Raw genomic sequence first — 18,245 nt, forward strand, 5'->3', positions numbered from 1 at the left:
TCAGATGAAGCAGGGTAAACTGTGAGGAGGCATGGCTTGGAGATCCCATGGAATGCCCTAGGGTCTTGTTAGGAGAGGGAGAGGCTTTCTGTCAACCTATATTTTACAGTCGAACTTTGTGGGCAGGATTTCTGGGTGGATCTTCAGCACATGGGTAGGACCAGCACATTCCCTTCTGCTATAGACAAGAGTCTGAGACGTCACTGGACCGCAAGTCTGTTCTTTCATGATGTGCCTCTGTACTCTGCTCCTGATGTCTCTATTAGCCTGCATGGTTTTGGGTGAGTCCTTTAAAATACCTTTCAAAGTACTTATTCTACACAGAGGTAGGTAGAGATGCTTATAGAGCAAGGAGAAGACAAATCCAGTTCTGCAGAGGTGTTCATTCTCCAGACTTGAAGTTGCCTGTGAAGTGGCCCAGACCGTGGGAACCCTGGGATGGGACACACTGAGATCAGAAGAGGATAACAACTCTGAGACCAAACAGCACACAGGTGCAGAAACTCAGTGAGATAACCCCACAACTCACAGAAGAAGAATTAGGACAGCTCAGTTTCCCTATTTCACTGAACTATAAGGAGGATTAATTTTTTTCTAAAGTGCTTAGAGAAGTGACTGGTTGAGAGGTGTGAGAAACAGGTGGATAAATAAAGGAGTTTATTTAAAGTGGAGTCTGGAGATAGAAAAATTGAGGTATGGTTACGTGAACACACCAGGGGTCAGTGATTATTGAAAACAAATTTATTATTCATGGTTCCCAAGAGAAGGGGCAGAGTACTGGGCAAAGGGGATACATTAGGGTCTGTCAGGAGACACAGGTACTGGAAACATGCGGCCTCTTTGGAGTCTGTCTTGAAGGAAGAGGTGAAGCAGTATAAGCAGGCACAGAGATTTTAGAATTTCAAGGGACTTTTGTCTTAGTTGTTTGGTGCAAAGTTCTGGGTTATGACAGCAGATAGACAGTGGTCCATGCTATGATATCTAGATAAAGCAATTAGTAGTGGCGATTCTGGATTCGATGGACCCTGAGAATGTTCCCACAGGGTCATGCTGGGTCTCAACAAGTCAAAGCAACAGACACAGAAATTGAATTCGTGGTTAATATAGAGTATAGCATTAGATCTCAACATATATCTGTGACATTTTACCAGTAGAGAAATTGAGACTCACAGGGACCTCTTTCAAGGTTACATGAAGAATCCTGTCCTGGTCTAGTTCTGGGTCCCAAGCCCTAAGGCAGTGCAGCTACCAGTGCCCTGACAGTCTCGCCCCTTCTGGAGTTTATCTTCTCTGTGGACACGTGACACTGGGACAGACCTGTGGCTGAGTTCTGAGTGTAAGGTAGAGTAGGAAAGAAGACAGATTTGGACTGGAACCTTCCTTCACTGCTGGTCACCCTGGGAATGCCATCCTAGTTCCATCTTTAGCAGCTCCATACTTCCAAATCCCATTTTTTTTTCCAAATCTGTTTAGTGGCTCTAATAAGTCATGTAGAAAGACTTTTGTGAGGAATAATGTAAAGTAGCTGGGATGATTCTGGCATACAGTAGGTATCCAATATGTGTGCATTCCCTATAATGTAAGTGATAACTGCTGTTGGTAATATTCTTGTTTCTCCTTCCCAGTATATCCAAACACATTTTATTGTGGGTGATGGGGGGAAAGTTAGTCACTGAGCTGCTGCAGGTCATAAGTAGTGATTTCTAATCAGTCTTTACTTTACTTTCCTTCTTTGAAACACTCGGCACTTACACCAACCCCACTTCTACTCCTGGGGCTTCTTGATGGGCGCCCTTCTCCTGTCTTGCCACTCAGGTAGCTGTCCTTAGTCTCAGCGGTAGTTGTGGCTGTTTTTCATCACTGGATTTTCCTTTTCTCTGACATGACACCCTGTGGTGTAGTCAAGCTAAGTGTGTACGTGCACATGAACGTCTCTACCTGCCTCTTACTGACCTCCTTTAGGTACCAAAATGACCACAGCCTGAGACGTTTGCTTTTCTTTTTGTTGTCTCACTATGGAGCCCAAGCTGGCCCAGAATTTGAAGTAATTTTCCTACCCCGTCCTTCTACGTGCTGGGAATCATGTACCTATCAAGTACCTCTCCTGCCTGGCTAGAGGCATCTTGTTACCTGGATTTGTCACTTCCCACTGCTCCCATCTTACAAGGAGTCAGTATTATTAATTCATTCTTCAGTCTTCTTTCTTTCCATTGCCACATCAAAGCAGGAAACATATCCTCATTCTTCATATGTTTTTTATAAATAAAGCTTTATTGGGGCTCATCCATGCCTTTCCCTTTATATAGTGGTGGTAGATGCTTCCTGAGTGGTTGAGACAGAGACCACATGGACTTTGAACTAAAATATTTGTTGCCTGACACAGTGGACAGTAACAGGGATGACAGAGTATATGGGCTCCAGTGTATGTGTGTGTGTGTGTGTGTGTGTGTGTGTGTGTGTGTGGCTATGTGAGGGTGCCATTTGGGATGTGGGTATATAGATGAATAAGATTGTTTGGGATGTTCTATATAAAATACACACACCACACACACACACAAATGAGCTATATTCGAGGAATAAGCATAAAAAACTGCTTCATGTTAATTAGTAGAGGTGAAAAAATTACCATTGAAATCTACCTCATGATTTTATATCCATGTTCAGGTGCCAAGGATCTCGGAAAGTAACTGACTGTGACTAGTAATAATCAGATACATAAAGATTAGAGATGCATGTGCAAACATCTAATTGTTAGTAGCATTAAGAATGAGTTTTTCTGAATGAAACAGTATATTCTAAAATGAAATGGATATCTTTCTTAAAGGTTAAAACCTCATTCAATTTTATGTCTTATAGGGTTTATTCTGAGTTCAGTATTGTATAACTGTATTAATTCAAATGTGAACCTAAAAATTTACAGCCACTTTTGAAAGAGATGTATCCTTGCTCTGGAGTGTGTTACTGAATATGTTAAAGCTGCAATGAAATGCTTCTTCTAATCACGTGGTTATTAAATAAATAATTTAAGAAAAATGAAAAAATATTTGTTGTCTGGCCTTTCTATATTTAAATTTAAATTTTTATTTATTGAGAGTGTCTTATATGAATACGCTGTATATTCAACATCTCCACCCCTTTACCTCTACCCATGTCTCTCTTCCACTCCCTTTCCAATCTGTCTGTCTATCATCTATCTATCTATCACACACGTACACTATATGTATATGGCTATTTGTCTGGTTGACAAAATCTGGAATTTTCTTTTCTGATCAACATTTTTTGGAGATTTTGGCCCATATTATCTGTACATAAGGCGAGCAATGCAAAGGCAAGAAGGTAGGCACCATATGTTAGGAGGGAAGCTGAGAAGGCCATTACCAAACAGGAAGACATCAGTGTGGTGATGAAAAAGTGTGTCAATGCCCTCCTGCCTCTTGAAGCAGGATCAGGCTGGTTCCTGAGGGTCCTACAGTGGATAGATAGATGATGAATCTGAAGTAGGTGAGTAAAGATTATCTGTTCTTCAAGAATGGAGACAATGAGTCAGACAGGAGTCTGACACCCAGTTGCCCTCCCTGTTAGTGGATCTGGACTCCCCTCTGGGTCACCAGAACATTTTAGAAGCTCATGTGTCCTTGATGCCCAAACTGTTCCTGCTGCTTATTACTCCACGATATAAAACTTAATGTCTTCACTGGGCATCCAGTGCCCTCCCTGACTTGCACCTGGCCATCCAGGATTATCTCTCTCGCCCTAGGATCTTTTGGGCCTTCCCATCCAGGCCCTGTTTTATTCTGTCTCTGGACTACTTTCTTTTCCTTATTCTTGCTTAGTCACCCCTACCCTTTCATCTTCACTTTCTCACCCCTCCCCTGTCTGCAAGTCCTGGTTTTTCTGGGGTGACACCAATCAAAAGGCTTCTGACTTTCTTCCAACTCCTGGGGCACCTTCTTGATTCTTTTCCCACACAAACTCTTCCATCAAAGCATGTGGCCAATCGTTCTGAGATAAGGGGTGTTTCTTGTTTACGCTCTCCTCTAGCATGTAGCTCCACCCAGGACCTTACTCAATACTCGTTTTGAGAGAATTCTAAGAGAGAAACCAAAGGTCTTGTTCATTCCCAGCTAGTTTTTTGTAATGACTTGGCTGGATGTTTTTCTACCTCCAATGCCAGCTCACTTTTTATTTGGAGCTCTGAGATGAGGAGAGTTTTCTACTTACTAATTTTATGTCAGAAGCAAATGAGACCTACAAAAACTCAAGTGATTTACTCAATATCACATCCTAAAAATGGCAAAACCTACCTGGAATCCAGGACTGACTTTTCTCCCTCTGTTGCATTTATGTTTTCTCTGTTGGTCCAGCAGGACACCCATCCTCACCACCTGTGGTGAACACTGTGCATGGCAAAGTCCTGGGGAAGTACGTCAGCCTAGAAGGCTTCCCACAGCCTGTGGCCATTTTCCTGGGCGTCCCCTTTGCCAGGCCCCCTCTTGGATCCCTGAGGTTTGCTCCACCACAGCCTGCAGAGCCATGGAGCTTCGTGAAGAACGCCACCTTCTACCCGCCCATGTAAGACACTGAGGTGGGATACTGTGGGTTGGGAAGTGTGACTCAGAGAGGTGCATGAAGGAGTCAAGGCATTAGCTACACTTTATTATGGAATTCTCAAGAACACTCTAGCAACATTCCAGAACTGTCATAGCTTTCTAGAGTCCTCTGTTCAATACATGTGTAATGATCCAGGCATGCTATAGGTATGAGGATCTATTAGTGAGAAAACTATAATTCTTATCATTATTGAATTGTGCTATGGCATGGGAGAGAGACAAGAGAAAACACAGAACTTAGCAGTGAGTTGTGTACTATGATAGAATTTGATAAGTGAGAAGATGGTGCTGTCTAGTCTCAGTGTTGAAGCTTGGTTGGTAATGGAATGGGGCACATCTCACTCCTTGCTGTGTCTAGCTGCCCATTCACAAACTGAGCAATGGTTCGGGTGCTCCAATCACCCTGGCCAGGTAGTATAAAGGCCAAAGGTCCAATATGGCTTCATAGCCACCCCCCCAAAAACTGGGACACCTACAAATGTCAGTTCAGTCATTATTCACCTTCAGAAAAAGGGAAACCTGAGCAATGCACCTCTGAATGCCTTCTTTCCTTTTTTCTTTTTATAAAAATTGTTTTTACATTATGATAGCAAATACACACACACACACACACACACACACACACACACACACACACCACACACACCATTGCAGAAAAGTTAGGAAATGTTCCAGAGCAAAAATAAGAAAAATGAAATCATATCCAATTCTTCTACCCAGAGATTATTGCTGTTAACAACACCAGTCCTGGTTTCTAGTCGTTTAGCTGTTTACTTCCTCCTCTGAAAATGGATCAGACATGCAAAGAGCTTGGGTGGCTGCCTGGGTAACTGGTGTCATCATCATCTCGCTTCTTCACTAAGGAGAGTTTGATTAGTATTGCAATGAATCTATAAATGGCTTTTGGTAGGATGGTCATTTTCACAGTATTAATACTTCCAAACCATGAGCATGGGAGGTCCTTCCATCTTCTGATGTCTTCCTCAATCTCTTTAAAAATTTAAATTTTCATTGTAGAGGTCTTTAATGTCTTTGGTCAGATTTATTCTGAGATATTTTGTTTTTTTGAAGCTATTGTGAAAGGAAGTAGTTCCATGTACTCTTTCTTTGATTGCTTGTTATTGGTATATAGAAAGGCTACAGACTTTTGTAGATTAATTTTGTAACCTGCCACTTCACTGAAAGTGTTAATCATTTCCAGGAGTTTTCTGGTGGAATTTTTGGCTTGTCTTAGATATATCATCTGCAAAAAGGAATATTTTCATCTCTTCTTTTCCATTCATTACTCCTTTAATTTCCTTCTCTTGTCTTATTGCTCTTTCAAGAGTTTCAAACCCTGTGTTAAAAAGGATGTGGGAGGGTCCAGCCCACTGTGGGTGGTGCCACCCCTGGGCAGGTGGGCCTGTGTTGCATAAGCAACTGAACAGGGGCCAGGGGAGCAAGCCAGTAAGCAGCATTCCTCCATGGCCTGTGCTCCAGCACCTTCCTGCAGGTTCCTGCCCTGAGTCCCTACCTTGGGCTCCCTGATGAACTGTGACCTGTGAGATATAAGTCTAATAAACCGCTCCCCCCCCCAAAGGAGTGGAGATGGGGCAGCCTTGTCTGGTTCCTGATTTTAATGGGAGCGCTTCAACTTTTTCTTCATTTAGAATGATGTTGGCTGTGGGTTTGTTGTATATGGCTTTAATTATGTTGAGATATGTTCCCTCCAGTCCAATTCCCTCTAGGACTTTGAACATAAATGCCTGCTGAATTTTGTCAAAGGCCTTCTCTGCATCTATTGAGATGACCATGTGGTTCTTGTCTTTGAGTCCATTTATATGATTTATGTTTATTGACTCACGTGTATTGAACCATCCCTGCATCTCTGGGATAAAGCCAACTTGATCATGGTGGATTATCTTTTTTATGTGTATCTGTATGTGGTTTGCAAGTAATTTGTTGAGAATTTTTGCATCTATGTTCATTAAGGATATATGGGTCTATAGTTTTCTTTTTTGGTTGTATCTTTACATGGTTTTGGTATTAGAGTGATGCTGGTTTCATAGAAGGAATTTGGAAGTTCTCCCTCCATTTCTATCTTTTTGAGTAAGTTAAGTAGTGTTGGGTATAGATCTTCTTTAAATGTCTGGTAGAATTCTGCTGGAAATCCATCTAGTCTTGGGCTTTTTTCAGTTGGGAGGTTTTGTAAAACTGTTTCAATTTCCTTATGTATTAAGGGTTTGTTTAAGCTGTTGATCTCTTCTTGGTTTAGTTTTTGTGGTTCTTATGCTTTTAGATACCGTTTCATTTCTTTTAGGTTTTCAAATTTAGTAGCATATAGGTTTTTAAAGTATTCCCTTATAATTTTCTGAATCTTTTTGGTGTCCGTTGTGATGTTTTCCCTTTCATCTTTGATTTTGTTGATTTGGAGGTATTCTATCCTTCTTTTGGTTAACTGGGAGAAGGGTCTGTTAATCTTGCTTATCTTTTCAAAGAACAGGCTCTTGGATTCGTTGATTCTTTGTATTGTTTTCTTTGTTTCTATTTCATTAATTTCTGATCTGATTTTTGTTATTTCTTCTTCTCTGCTGGGTTTGGGTTTCATTTGTTGTTGCTTTTCAAGTGTCTTGAGTTGCAATGTTAAGTCATTTATTTGTGTTCTTTCTGATTTTTAAATGTAGGCACGTAGACCTATAAACTTCCCTCTAAAGACTGTTTTCAATGTGTCCCAGAGGTTTTGTTGTGTTGTATTGTCCTTTTCATTTAGTTCCAGGTTCCAGGATATTTCTTAAGTTCTCTTTTGACCGATTCATCATTCAGGAGTGTTGTTTAATCTCCATGTGTTCATGTGGTGACTAGTGATTCTCCCGGTGTTGATTTTGAGCTTTATTGTATTGTGGTCTGATAGAATGCATGCAATTATTTCAATCTTTTTGTATTTGTTGAGGTTTGTTTTGTACCCCAGTATGTGGTCGATTTTAGAGACCGTTCCATGGGGTGCTGAATAGAAAGTATATTCTTTGTTGCTTGCATGGAATATTTGGTAGATGTCTGTTAGGTCCATTTGATATATGGTATTTAATTCAGAAGTCTCTCTGTTAATTCTCTGTCTTGTTGACCTATCTAATAGAGACAATGGGAGTACTGAGGTCCCCTACTATTAATGAGCTTGGATTAATCTGGGTCTTAAAGTCCTGTAGTACTGTTTATGAAGTTGAGTGCACCAGAGTATGGTGAATATATATATATGATTGTAATATCTTCTTGATTGATTGTTCCTTTGATCAAGATCTCTTCTGATTAGTTTTAGTTTGATGTCTATTTTCTCAGATATTAGAACTACAACTCCTGCTTTTTTCTTAGTCCCATTTGCTTGGAATATTTTTTTCCATCCTCTCAAGGTGCCTGTCCTTGAAAGTGAGGTGTGTTTCTTGCAGACAACAAAAAGATGGGTTTTATTTCTTAATCCATTCAACCACTCTATGTCTTTTGACTGGAGAGTTCAGTCCATTGATATTTAAAGTTATCAATGAAAGATGTGTATTGAATCCTGTCATTTTGATTTCTGTTCACATTCTTGGTGGAGCTGTGCCTTTCCAGTTATACTTTCATTAAGTTTCTTTCTGTTACCACTTGGGCATAGTCGTTCCTTTCTTCAGCTTTTTGTATTATTTCAAGAACTCTCTGAAGGGCTGGTTTTGTGGACATGAATTCTTTCAGCCTGTTTAAAAAAAAGCCAGAAGAGCCTGGACCAAAGTATTCCCAGTTATAAATGACCTTTGGCCTTTTTACCACCTGGCCAGGGTGATTGGAGCACCCGAACCATTCCTCAGTTTCCTCTTTGAGTATAATAGATGTTTTGGCTGGGTAAAGTAATCTGGGTTGGCATCTATGGCCATTTATAACTGGGAATACTTTGGTCCAGGGTCTTCTGGCTTTCCTAGTTTGCAGTGAAAGTCAGCTGTAATTCTAATGGGTTTTCCTTCATATGTGACTTGCTTGGAATATCTTTTGTAGCTTTCAGTATTCTCTCTTTGTTCTGTACATTTAATATTTTTACTATGATGTGCCATGGAGAGTTTTTTCTGGTCCTGTCTATTTGGTGTTCTATGTGCTTTTTGTATTTGTATGGACATGTCTTTCTTTAATTTTGGGAAATTTTCTTCTACAGTCCTGTTGAGGATCTGGTCCATACTATTATCTGAGATTCTTCTCCTTCCTCTATGCCTATGATGCATAAGTTTGGTCTTTTTATGGTGTCACACAATTCCTGCATATTCCATCCTTGTGTTTTCTTAAATTTTTCATACTCTTTGCTTGAGTGGTCTAATTCACCCACTTTATCTTCAGTCTTGATATTCTGTTTTCCACTTCATTCATTCTATTGGTGAGGCTTTCTCCTGTCATTTCTAATTGGCTTATTGAGTGTTTCAGCCTGAGTATTTTTCACTATTTCTGACTCTTTTCAAATTCATTCAGAAGTTTATCCCTAGCTTCTTTCAGTTCTTTGCTTTCTTTGTGTGTTATTTAAATTCACTGAATTATTTTTATCATGTTTATAATTGTTCTTTTGAATTACATGTCCTGTGTTACCTCTACGGGGTTCTGTACTCTTCTACAGGACTGCTGGTACTTGGTGGGGCTATATTATTTGGTTTTTTTCATGTTATTATTTTTTTACTGTGACTTTGACGTGGATTTCTTTTGTAGTTTCTGATTCTTGTGTGAGATTCAAGCCTTCCTTTGTTGGGTTTAGGTCTGCTTCTTTTTGTAAAGTTTATGTGCTTTTGTGGTTTACTTGTTGGGCATGAAAAACTGGTTGGTCTAGGCTTCAGGTTCTCGCTTTTGATTTTATGTTGGAGGGGCCAGATGGCTTTCATCCTGCTGCTCAAGAGTCCCCACAGAGTCCCAAGTCGGATGAGGATCAGGTGCTCTCAGGCTTTCTCCTAGGGTCTGGATCCCTCTAGTTAGCAGGCACAGTACAATTTGGGAGGATTGCTAGGTAGAAGTAGGATTCAGGATTCTTAGGCAGTCAGGGAAGGAGGCTGGTCTCAGGAATCCAGGTTGAGGGTGGGACAGCCGGGGATGAAGGCTGATCTCAGGTATGCCAACGCTAGTCGGGAGGGAACAGGCTTTGGGGGCTCCAGGGAATAGACTGAGGAATTGGGTGCAAAGGATCAGGAAGCAGTGGGGGGGGGTCTGGGGTCAAAAGGTAGTCCAGAGGTCTAGGGTGCCAAGAAAAGTAATGAGCCAGTGCCCACTCTAGGAGGAGAGACATGGTGGGGGAGCTGGGAGAGTGAATGAGATTGTGGGAGTCAAGGCACAGTGGGTTTGGTAGAACTTACCCTGGAAAGATGCTGGTCTCAGGAAGTTGGGGGTTGGGCTGGCCAGGGATGAAGGCTTGTCCAGGTACGCAAAGGTGAGGTGGAGAAAGGAACAGACCTTGAGGACTCTAGGGGACTAGACTGAGGAATAAGATTGGTCTGGGTGCAAAGGATCAAGAAGCAGTGGGGAGTCTGGGCTAAGAGGGCAGTCTAGAAGTCTGAGGTGCCAAGAGAAGAAATGGGCCAGTGCCCACACTAGGAGGAGAGACAGGGTGGGGGATCTGGGAGGGTGAATGAGGTTGTGGGAGCCAAGGGTCAGTGCATGGCCTGACATTTAATAGCAGAAAGAGATTAACTATAGAACTAAAATTCATTTACTTAGTATCTAATTTTGTGACAATAAGTTGTTTTTATATTCTTGATTATTTTAAGGTATGTTCTCAGAAATCATATTTCTGAACTAATGTTACAAGCCTTTTGTTCAATTTCCTCCCAGCACTATTCTACCTTTGTCCACTCCTTTCTTGCACATGTGAGAACATTCATTCATTAGACACTTCACAATGCTTATTAAAGATTAATTTGTGGAAGCTAGAGAGACAGATCAGTGTTTAAGAGCACTTGCTGCTCTAGCAGTGGACCAGAGGTCAGTTTCTAACACTCCTGTTGGGTGACTCACAACTTTCTGTAACTCCAGCTCCAGGGCATCAAACACCCTCTTCTGTACTCCGTGAGCACCAGTTCACATTTGTATACAGACTCATAGACACTCAAATATATACTTAAATAAAAATAAAGTAAAAATTTAATCTGTGGCTCTTATTATAGTGGTATAATAACTGCAACAATAATAACTGTAATTCAATGTCTTAGTATTTATTTATATACTAGTGAAATTGAATTTTTCCCTCTTGGTATTTGAATTATTACTTTTATGAATATTATATCCCTTATTTTTGTTGTTACAGGAAAGTCTTCACAGCATAGAAACAGAAATATCTTTTGTGGCTTTACTTAAGTCACTTGAAAGCTTTGTCATTTTGGGACTTGATAGCCCCAGTTGGCTCTTTTACAAACTGAGGGCAGCACAACTGCCTTTAGGATCTGAGAATGTTGCTTATAATTTACTTGGAGATGTAAATACTGCATAGTTTGAGTCCTCCTGGCTATGTTATCTGGGGCAGCCTCTCAAACCTGCCTGACTTTTGTTTCCTTGTCTGTAAACTAAGGATAAAAGTAGAATCCAAGTGTGGGGCTGATCTGAAGCTTAAACGAGTCACTGCATAAGAAGAATTAAACTCAGTCCCAGATACTCGGAGGATTCAGCAATTGCTGCCTGTCCGATGCCATATTCCAACTTTAAAATCTATAATCAGGGCACACTGCAGTGATTGGAATAGGAGGATGGTAAAAGGCCTGCTGTGCAAAGTTCTTAAAGATAGTGCTCACCTCACATGGACTTGGAGGGACCTGGAGGTTTGGGGCCCAGAGCAGAAAGGGAGCTCACTCAGGGCTACCAGCACATAAATGGCTCAAGGAGGACTAGAATGTAATTCTTCTGAGGTATCCCACAAAGATGTCACCCATGACAAGCAATGTGCTGTCAATGAAGGCAGTTCTTCTTGTTGATGGAAGTCTCCCAAGGACTAGAGCATGTTGACCTGATGGAAGAGCGTGGTCACCCTGTAGTCCACTGTACAAAGCCCAGCAAAGCAAGCCTTGTACAGGTAGGGCAGGGCCTGTCATCTCCCAGAACAAGTCAGAAACTCAATAGCTTTGGGAAAGGATCTGGTTTCAAGTTCATCTTCATCTTCTGGGTTGGGAGACTCAAGAGTCCCAGGGTTCCCAACAGGAACTCTAGAGGCCCTCCTACCAATAACACCTGATTCCAGTCCAGTGAAAGCAGTTCCATTTATAAGCTCAAACATCCAAATGCAGAGTTGTGCCCCATGTGACATTTCTAGTTTCCATTTGCGGGGACATCAGGTATTTTTTTCTCCTCCCAGGTGTTCCCAAGATGCAGCAGAAGGACAGATGATCCATGACCTCTTCACCAATAGAAAGGAGAAAATTCATCTTGAGTTTTCTGAAGACTGTCTGTACCTGAATATTTATACTCCCGCTGACTTGACGAAGAACAACAGGCTTCCGGTAAGCATGGAAACCACTGGTCTAGACTTAGGAGTTAGACTCCAGATCTCTGTGCAATCAGAAGTGGGTGAGGATAGCTGGGCACAGGGACATCACTGGGCAGGACTGAGTCAGGGATCCAGAACTTCCTTTCTCCATAAGAAATGCATGTTTTCCTTACCTCATTGTTCACCAAAGACATCAGACTTTGGTGGAATTGATGTACATCTTTAATGTGCATCTTAATTTTTCCAAGTTCTCTTATACTAAACAAAGGGGGAGAAGATACTTTTAGTTACTAAATAAAGAATCTGATCCCAAAGACAAAATTTCCAATAAATTTAGAACCAAAAGGAGTCTTGAGAAAACTGAACGACCCAATTCTTTCTGTGTATAGAGAGATACTGAACCTTAGAAAGGGAAGGGGTGGGGTACAGGAGGGCTGACAGGACTGGCACTTGGGTCTTTGATCTTCACACCTGTGCTCCTAGACAGGAACTAATAATCAAAGATGATCTTTTCCTTTCTTCTTACAGCATCTGTGACAGCTTTCACTGCCAAGTTAAAACCCTTGCTGCCTCATGGTAGTGGTGGAAGGAGGGATCTAGAATAATATCATAAGCACTTTTCTTGTCCTTTGCCAGAAATTTGTCATTTTATTGTAGCTCTGTTCCCTCCCTAATTGCTTTTGGCACATGCTGATGACCCAGTAAATCATTTCCCTCATAAATGAGGCCAGGTCACCAGTTACAGGCAATAAGTTGGGGTGGAGCTCTGCAGAAGAGGTCATCACTGAGGTGTAACAAGAGAGTGTTAGCGCCCACCCAGTCTCCAAAGCATGAAACTCAGCAGTGAAGGCGGAGGCTATGATCGCGAGGACAGCCTTTGATCCTATACACACTTTGCAGTGTACAAGGAGATGGGGACAGATCTCATTCCCACTCCTTTGTTCATCTTCCTTTATGGATTCAATGTCTCCAAACACAGACTCAGTGTCAGGGGAAAGAGAAGCATGAACCATTATTGGGATTTTAGCCTTCAAGGACTTTGCCTCTAGTTTGGACACATGTATACTTAATAACATCTCCATCGTGTCATTCCTACCAACCCTTGAGCTTAGCCTTTACTCTAAGACGAACTTGACTCAGACCCTCCTTTGAGGTGGGAGGGAGCCCAGGGGAAGGAGAAATAGGATCTCTTTGAGCCTAGAAGTACAAGACCCTCCAGCAATGGATACAGATCTTAGAGTCTGGGTTTACGTCTTTGGTCTTCTTTTCACTTGTTGAAAGACCAAGCAATATGTTACCTTCTCAGCTTCTGTTTCTTCACACAGGAATTGTCCTCTGAATGTTCCACGATGGCTGTGGAACTGTATCTCCATCCTGGTTGAGTGCACAGAACAGCAGCACTGACATACTAGCCTGAGTTGCAGAAGGATCTAATTTCTGCCCAAGCAGCCAGGGGCTTCAGTGGATGAGAGTTCAGCGGACAGGCATTGGGGCCAGATGGCTGGGTCAGGCCCTGCCTCTACCTTTTATTAGCTATGGGATCTCAGGCTTTCATCTTTGCTTGTCAAATTGGACAATATTAGTATTGATGTTATGGACAGTAATCAATTTCAAGTACTAAGACCATTCCTTCTGAATAGTTGGTGTTATTTTTATTAGCAATGTTGCACAATATTGTAACTTTATCTTCTCTCAGTTCTATAAAATGTGAGCCCTTTAAATCCAGGAGTCAAGAATTAGAGGTTGATGTATCCTCCTTCAGCCTCACATCTTATTATAGTCCTTACTGTATCAATGACAGAAGACTTCCTAGAGAAAGTGGATGTTAACTAGGCTTAGCAAAGTAGGGATGATTGAGTGTGCAGAGGTAGCAGAGTGAAGGCACATTGGGAAGGGATTCCATTGAGGATGTGTGCGAGTCTTGAGGTAATCAGTGGGACACATTAAAGTTAATGGGTCTGAAACTAAAGTTTGAACAATGTCCGTTTCACCTGCTTGAATGGACCAGACACTGGGATGGTGGAGTGTTGTGGAGAATATAATGCCCTTAGCCTAGGTTGTTCCACTGATGATGCTTCAGTTGGCAGGAGGGTTAGAGAGGGAGAAAATAATGCTTAGCTACTTTTATAAAACCAGAGGGAACCATATTAGTCCAACAACCTACTGACAAATCATATATACATTGTCTCTACATGAGTCCGTGTGTCTAACTAAAGGCTACATAACAAGAAACAGTGCCAGACAGGAGAAACCTTCCTTTGAGTTGTTGGCTAGGGTGTTCCAAGAGACTCCTAAAATTACACAGGCTATTGCCACAGCCATGATGGCTTCCAAGAACTTGAAGGTAAGACCCAACTACTGAAGACAGAACAGACTTCGGACACAGGATTTGGAGTAACAGAGCTGGAACTGACCCGAAACCACTCCCCCTGAGGCTAGCTCTCATGGCTTTAGAGAGCACTATGAGGGTGCCAAGAGAAAACATCAATCAATGGTCCAACACCAGCTTCAAGACCAAATAACCACATCAATGGCCAGCACAGCAAAGGACATTGGTGCAGTAGTGGCACTTTTATCTTGGGGGCAATCAACAGCTACCTGATTGGACTAAAAGCCCAGTCAATGGGAGGAACCTCAAGTATGGTTCTGTAAACATAACTAAATTACAGATGACTGGAGTAGTCATAGATCTTAGAGAAAAGCACAAGACTGTCACATCCCTAGACTAATACAATTTCTTACTATGTGCAAAATATATATCTTTGTATTTACAGAAAAATATTGCAGTCACCACTCATCAAAGAAGCCCATTTTCCAAGAGTCAGAGACTATTACTAAATACCACAACTGGTCACACACAGACATTATCTATGAATTGCCCAGGCCTAAGTGACACATCTACAATGTAACCTCTATACCTAAGACACAAGGAACATAGAACAGGGGTAAAGAAGAAGACACTAATGAATCTCTCAATTCTCATTAATGAAGATCCCTCATGAAGCAGGGGGCCATGAACAGAAAAGGTCACAAACGGCCAAAGTGTAGAGATTATGAGTCTGTAGAATACTGGTCCTTGGACAGGACCCCTATATTAAACTTCACCTACCCATGACTCAGGGACCATTGTGGAAGAGGGGGTGGAAAGATTGTAAGAGCCATGGAGGAGGTGCATGACCATATGGAAATAGAGCCCTACAAGCTCCTGGGAGCCTGTTCCTATGATTCTATGGCAATCGTGTCAGCATATACAAGTCCCATGCAAACTCAGGCAGACAAAAACCCAGCATAGAACTGGGGAAATGAACAGCAGACCCTAATCTTAGCTGAAGAAATATTGGCAACCAATCACTGCTAGGTGAGGAAGAGCTGATCTTCCTAAAACAAGACTCTAGGTAGGCTGACTAGACCTCACTGATTTGACACAGTGGGACTAAACAAGGATGACAGAGTATATGGGCTCCAGTGGGAGGACTATGGGAGAATGCCAGTGGGGACAAGGTATGAAGATGATTAAGATTGTTTGAGATACTCTGTGTGAAATACACAAAAATTCAATGAAAACAAATTTTTAAAAAGACCTGAAACAATCTCAAAGAGGGGTCTGTAGAGATAAGAGGGGGATGACAATTGTGATGACCTCCTGGGTCTTAGGATAAATGGAGAGGAGAGACTGCTTTTCACAGCCAGCTGTGCACTACTGGGACTTATAGATGGTAGCCTCCCAAATCAGGGTCAGGCCAAGAGAGTGAAACAAGATAACTTCAGAGTTTCTTCCCAATTCTGCTTCCTATGACCATATGGTTCTTCCCATCCAGGTGATGGTGTGGATCCATGGAGGTGGACTCGTGTTGGGTGGGGCATCAACCTATGATGGAATGGCTCTCTCTGCCTATGAAAATGTGGTGGTGGTGACCATTCAATACCGCCTGGGCATTTGGGGATTTTTCAGGTAGGGTTTTGAACCTCTTTTCTACATGTTAGGCCTTGTATTGGTCTATTTTTATAGCAATCTACCTGAAACTGGTCAATGATAAGGAACCATTTATTTAGAATACAGTTTGGTGATTCAAAGTTCAAGTCTGAGCCATTTCATCCGAGTTGGGTGCTGAAGAGCCCTAGGTTGCAACGTGTCAGAGTGGAGGAACAGATATTGAATCTGTGGTCCTGAGAACCCTGCCATTATATTTATGTTCCCATGCGTTCTTTTGCAGCACAGGGGATGAACACAGTTTGGGGAACTGGGGTCACTTGGACCAGGTGGCTGCATTGCGCTGGGTCCAGGACAACATTGCCAACTTTGGAGGGAACCCAAGCTCTGTGACCGTCTTCGGAGAGTCAGCAGGAAGCGAAAGTGTCTCTGTTCTTGTAAGTGTTACTGGCACCAGACCCCATAATTAGGTTTCACGTGGCTGCTCTTAGAGAACATCCCATCAGACCATAGGCATCTTTGCTTTCCATATCTGGTTCAGGTGGTCTTAACTTTGTGTTCCAGAGCTATAGAAATCTCAAGTTAAAGATTGGAGCAGTAACATTCCTAGTCTTCCCACTTGGTGGCGCTCTCCTTCCCTTAGTTCATCATTTGGCCTGAAGACTTAACTTGCTTCTCTTGAGAAATACAGTTGAGTCTAAACTACAAATAGAGACAATTGTTAGGATTCAAGAAAGGCCTACATATTAAGCCACAACAGGCTAAGTTTTAGAGAACAAGAGACTGCAGCATGTGTGTCCTTGGATAGGACTCCTGTATTAAACCTCATCCACCCAGAGCCCAGAGACCATTGTAGAAGAGGGAGCAGAAAGATTGCGAGAGCCAAGGTTGGTCCGTGAACATAGGGAAACAGGCTTTCAGGCTACTGGAAGCTTGCACTCGTGAACTTGTGGCAACGATGGCGTTGAGCACAGGACCCGTGTCAACTCAATCAGACCAGGACCCAGAGTGGAGTGAGGAAAATGGGTGGTGGGCTGGCCGTAGTCTGGGAACTGTTGGAAACTGATTACTAGTAGGTGAGGGAGAGTAGACTTTCCTTAAGCTCTCTAGCTGACTAGACTCCAGTGGATGAATTTGCACCGAAGAACATCTGGGTGCAAATGCTTAACTGAATAGGATTTAACATGTATGGTGGAACACATGAGGTCTGGTGGGGGTGTGGGGAGGGCATGGATGGGGGAGGGATTCTGAATTTGATTAAGAATGCATGAAATGTACAAAAGCTCAATCCAAAAACTTAAAAAAATTTTTTTAATTAAAAAAAATTATTTATTTTTTTTATGCCCACTTCCCAGATAGCACCCTCCCATAGCCTCCCTCCCCCCTCTAGAGCCCTTATACTCTGATATCCCTGCTACTGCCTGCTGTGTTGTTGGCACCCCCAGCCGTTCCCCAAAAACTTTTTAAAGAGGGACTCAAATGCTGAGAGCCAGCAGGATCTTCATTTTAAGTGGTCTTATGACTTGTCCATATACAAGAGAGTAGGTAGCATACTTGGGAGCAGAGGGATGAGTTCTGTTTGAGAGGTGGATGAGAGGAAGGATGGATAGAAGTGAGATGGGCAACACCTGTTGAGGATGTGGGATACAAACACATGGAGGTGACAATGTCTTGCTCATGTGAGAAATGGAAATTAGAGAAAAATCTAAGATGAGATATAGAAATTTGGGGGGGCAGTAAGGAACTCCACAGCTAACTCATAGTTGAGCAGAGGTATCTGTCTATTTACATCTGTCTATCTATCTATCTATCTATCTATCTATCATCTATCTATCATCTATCTATCTTTCTATTTATAGTCTATTTGTGCATCTATCAATCAACCAGTTAACCAATCAATTGATACATCTGTGCATCTATGATATATCTATGCATGTATCATTTGTATATGCAACCACTGATCATCAACCAATCAATGTATCTGTATGTCTATCTGTCTTCTACCTATCATCTGTCCATCTACCATCTATCTATTGATCTATCTATAATCTATCCATTCATATATCATCATCTGTTTATCATGTCTCCATTCATCCTCTGACCCCCTGCAATCTAATTATGTTGCTTTTCTCACAGTGTTACATAAATATCTTTCTACACATTAAACACTCACATAGCATTGTCATTTATAATTACACAGTATGCCACATTAAGACTGAGAAATTATTTACTCAGTATCTTAATATTAAGATCTTGGAGT

General features: G+C 41.8%; 1 protein-coding gene across 1 annotated transcript in view; it reads left to right on the plus strand.

Moving 5' to 3' along the window:
• The first annotated feature begins 229 nt into the window (after positions 1–229).
• Positions 230–18,245, plus strand: part of LOC103749862 (carboxylesterase 1E-like) — a 30,148-nt gene continuing 12,132 nt past the window's right edge. The window contains 5 exon segments of the mRNA XM_008852756.2: positions 230–281; positions 4,368–4,572; positions 11,923–12,067; positions 15,873–16,006; positions 16,269–16,422. Coding sequence (XP_008850978.1) covers positions 230–281; positions 4,368–4,572; positions 11,923–12,067; positions 15,873–16,006; positions 16,269–16,422 — 690 coding nt within the window.

Source organism: Nannospalax galili, unplaced genomic scaffold (genome assembly GCF_000622305.1).
Source record: "Nannospalax galili isolate Female #2095 unplaced genomic scaffold, S.galili_v1.0 scaffold1007, whole genome shotgun sequence".
Classification (NCBI taxonomy): Eukaryota; Metazoa; Chordata; class Mammalia; order Rodentia; family Spalacidae; genus Nannospalax; species Nannospalax galili.